Consider the following 3,223-nt stretch of genomic DNA (forward strand, 5'->3'; position numbering starts at 1 on the left):
CCAGTTAACTCGTGCAATTGAGAAAAGAACGTAGTCGTCGCACTTGAGCCATGATCTAGCTGCATGTGCAGGAACCAAGGGCGCAACGAAACTAACAGGTGTGTTGCCCGTCAAGGTCTTCACTGTTTTTTCCTTGAATCCACACGGATCGGTAAAATTTACTCGCATAGCATTTATCAATGTTTTGTTATATATATTATTATTTAGTACTCCGTAGTATAGATTATATGGCTTATAAATTTCATGGTTTGGGAAATTAAACTAACGTGTTCACCCTCAGCCAAGAATAGTAGTTATATCATCGACATGCACAAACCGGAAAAGCTAATTACGGGAAAATGCCATTGTGTGGAAGGACGAAATTTATGCTCGGACTCCTAAATTTGAACTAAAGATAATACACGGGTTTTCATTTATATGTATTGAACTTCGTGATTGTTCTTTCGCTATTCAATATGAGAGGGAACAAAATGCCTGGAAAATTATGGCAATTTGGATTTCATATTTTCCTCGGTCAAATATCTCTAATAAGTCCTTTTTTTCTTCATGGGCATCTCAGTGATGTCGATACCGGAGGAAATACAAGTTGCTAACTATATACACGAACTATTATACAATGAAAATTTATGATTTAATCTGTAAACTATTATACACTCTATTATGGTACGTTGGTTACGAGCGCATGCTCCAAGGACACAACAGGTAGAGTTCATTAACAAATAAATTAGATCAGGGTTGGTAATTTGATCTGGGATTTACCCCAGAAACTGGTTAAAAGGACTAGGAATCTTATCTGTATAAGAGTTGTACTCTTTGAAAAGATAGTATAAGAAGGTCCTTACCCGTAGCATCAGATATGCGAATTATGAGCAACACCACGGATAAGCGCAGAGAAATAGGGGTAGACGACAAAATTATTCCCAACACTTACGAGCGGGTCCAACTAGTTAGAATCATCATTAAATTGAGTAAGCGGCTCGTTATTTTTAACTGAGAAAATTGGTAAGGAAATCAATAGTTTTTTTAAAACTGGAACACTCGGTTCCAAAATCAGTAGGTTTTTGGGGCGCCTAAGGAATGCGATAGCAAATCTAGAATTGAACACTTACAAGCGGGTCCAACTAGTCAGAAACATCATTAAATCGAGTAAGCGGCTCATAAGTGTTAACTGAGAAAATAATTAGTAAGAAAATCAGTAGGGTTTTAAAAAAAATGGAACACTCCGGTTCCAAAATCAGTAGGTTTTTGGGGTGCCTAAGGAATGTGGTAGCAAATCTAGAATTGAACTTGAAATGTGGTGTGTTTTTTCTCTTTTTTTGCGAGAAATAGGGGTAGATGACAAAATTATTCCCAACACTTACGAGCGGGTACAACTAGTTAGAATCATCATTAAATCGAGTAAGCGGCTCATAATTGTTAACTGAGAAAATTTGTAAGGAAATCAATAGTTTTTTTTAAACTGGAACACTACGCTTCCAAAATCAGTAGATTTTTGGGGCGCCTAAGGAATGCGGTAGCAAATCTAGAATTGAACACTTACAAGCGGGTCCAACTAGTCAGAATCATCATTAAATCGAGTAAGCGGCTAATAAGTGTTAACTGAGAAAATAATTAGTAAGAAAATCAGTAGGGTTATTTTTTAAAAATGGAACACTCCGGTTCTAAAATCAGTAGGTTTTTGGGGCGCCTAAGGAATGTGTAGCAAATCTAGAATTGAACTTGAAATGTGGTGTGTTTTTTCTTTTTTTTGCAATTCGCTCCATCAGTGTGTAAATCATCATCGCCCTAGCATGGCCCAAAGACATGTACACCTTAGATTTGTGTTGCATGTCGTGGTTTAAGTAAGCAACAGAAGTGAGCCATTTACTTTTCGCAAAAAAAAAGTGAGCCATTTACAATCATGGACATCGATGATGCGTACCGCAGGCCGCAGCAATGTACAACGGATGCGACTTGCGAGAGCTCACCACTTCGTCTGCGACACGGTGGTGCTCTCATGGAATGAAATGGATGCGCCGCGACAGCAGGAGGAGGTGTCGGTTCGGTTCACCATGGCGGACTCGTCATATCTACATATAGGATGCAGGAGCGGTGCGGTGGCTCACAGATCGGACAAGGTGAGCAGCTCCTCGAGGTAGTCGGCTCCAAGGTCCTCCAGCTCCAGCACGCACGTTGACAATGACGATGCAGTATCGGCCCCCGCTGCCGTCGTTGTCGTGCCCGTCTTCCTCTTGTTCTTGGGATTTCTCTTCCGGATGCAGTGGCGGCGCTTCAGCGCGAGCGCAGGCGAGTCCTCCGCGGTGGCAGCCCCGCCGATGCCGAGCGCGCGCAGCGACTCCTGCACAAGCTTGACCGGGAAGTTGAGCACGGCGGCCGGGCCGCGCACGGAGAAGGCGGCCTGGTCGTAGGCGAGCGCGGCGGCATGCGGAGTGTCGAACGTGCCAAGCCAAACACGGGCGCCGTTGCGGGTGGAGTCCCGGATCTCCGCCGCGTACTTGCCCCACGGCCGCTTCCGCACCCCGATGAACGGCGACTCCTGCGCACTGCATGAACCACTGGAGCTCCCCTGGAGTCCCAGCGCCGGCCACGCGACAGGAGTCGCCATGAACTCGCCGCCTCCAGTGTGGTCGCCGGCCGCGTCCCCTGCAGAGGCGGGAGGTGAGCCGTCGTCGTTGCCGGTGATGGAGGTGGCTTCCATGAGGAACGACAACCGCTGGTGGTCGACCTCCATGGCAGCACGAACTCGAGCTTGAGGAGCACGGTGATGATGTGTGCACTGTGGTGTACCGGAGGAGAAAGAAATAGATTAGCCGTGGTGGTAGGAGTGATCACCTGTAGGCAGCTCCATGTATAATTAAGCTAAATCTAAGCCGTGGGCTTGGGGACGAGGTGGAGATAATAAGAGTTAAGACCAGCAGCATATACGTCGAGTCTACAAGACAATCCGTATACATCTCTCTCTATATATATAGCCAGCGTTCAGCGAACAAACGCAGCTACACGGGGCAGACAAGCTTTGACTTGTAATGACAGAACTGTAATCTATAGATCAACTTGTCCATCCATCAGCCACACGGGCCTTGCATTGCATGCTGGACCAGCCGATCTACTAGTATGGACGAATAGGATTGCACAGATGCGAATGACGTAGGGCGGCTGGATACGACAACGCACCCGGGCGTCATCAGGTGAATACCTTTTCCTAATCCTAATACGTATAGAC

The 3,223-nt window shown here is 45.9% G+C and overlaps 1 protein-coding gene across 1 annotated transcript; it reads right to left on the bottom strand.

Annotated features, from left to right (window-relative positions):
- Window positions 1-1,920: 1,920 nt before the first annotated feature.
- Window positions 1,921-2,878, bottom strand: LOC119305910 (ethylene-responsive transcription factor ERF094-like). Its single transcript, XM_037582303.1, has one exon. It carries the CDS (start codon window positions 2,729-2,731, stop codon window positions 2,102-2,104), a length of 630 nt encoding a protein of 209 aa, XP_037438200.1. The 5' UTR covers window positions 2,732-2,878; the 3' UTR covers window positions 1,921-2,101.
- Between the last annotated feature and the right edge of the window lie 345 nt (window positions 2,879-3,223).

The sequence above is a fragment of the Triticum dicoccoides genome, chromosome 5B (assembly GCF_002162155.2).
Source record: "Triticum dicoccoides isolate Atlit2015 ecotype Zavitan chromosome 5B, WEW_v2.0, whole genome shotgun sequence".
NCBI classification, from domain to species: Eukaryota; Viridiplantae; Streptophyta; class Magnoliopsida; order Poales; family Poaceae; genus Triticum; species Triticum dicoccoides.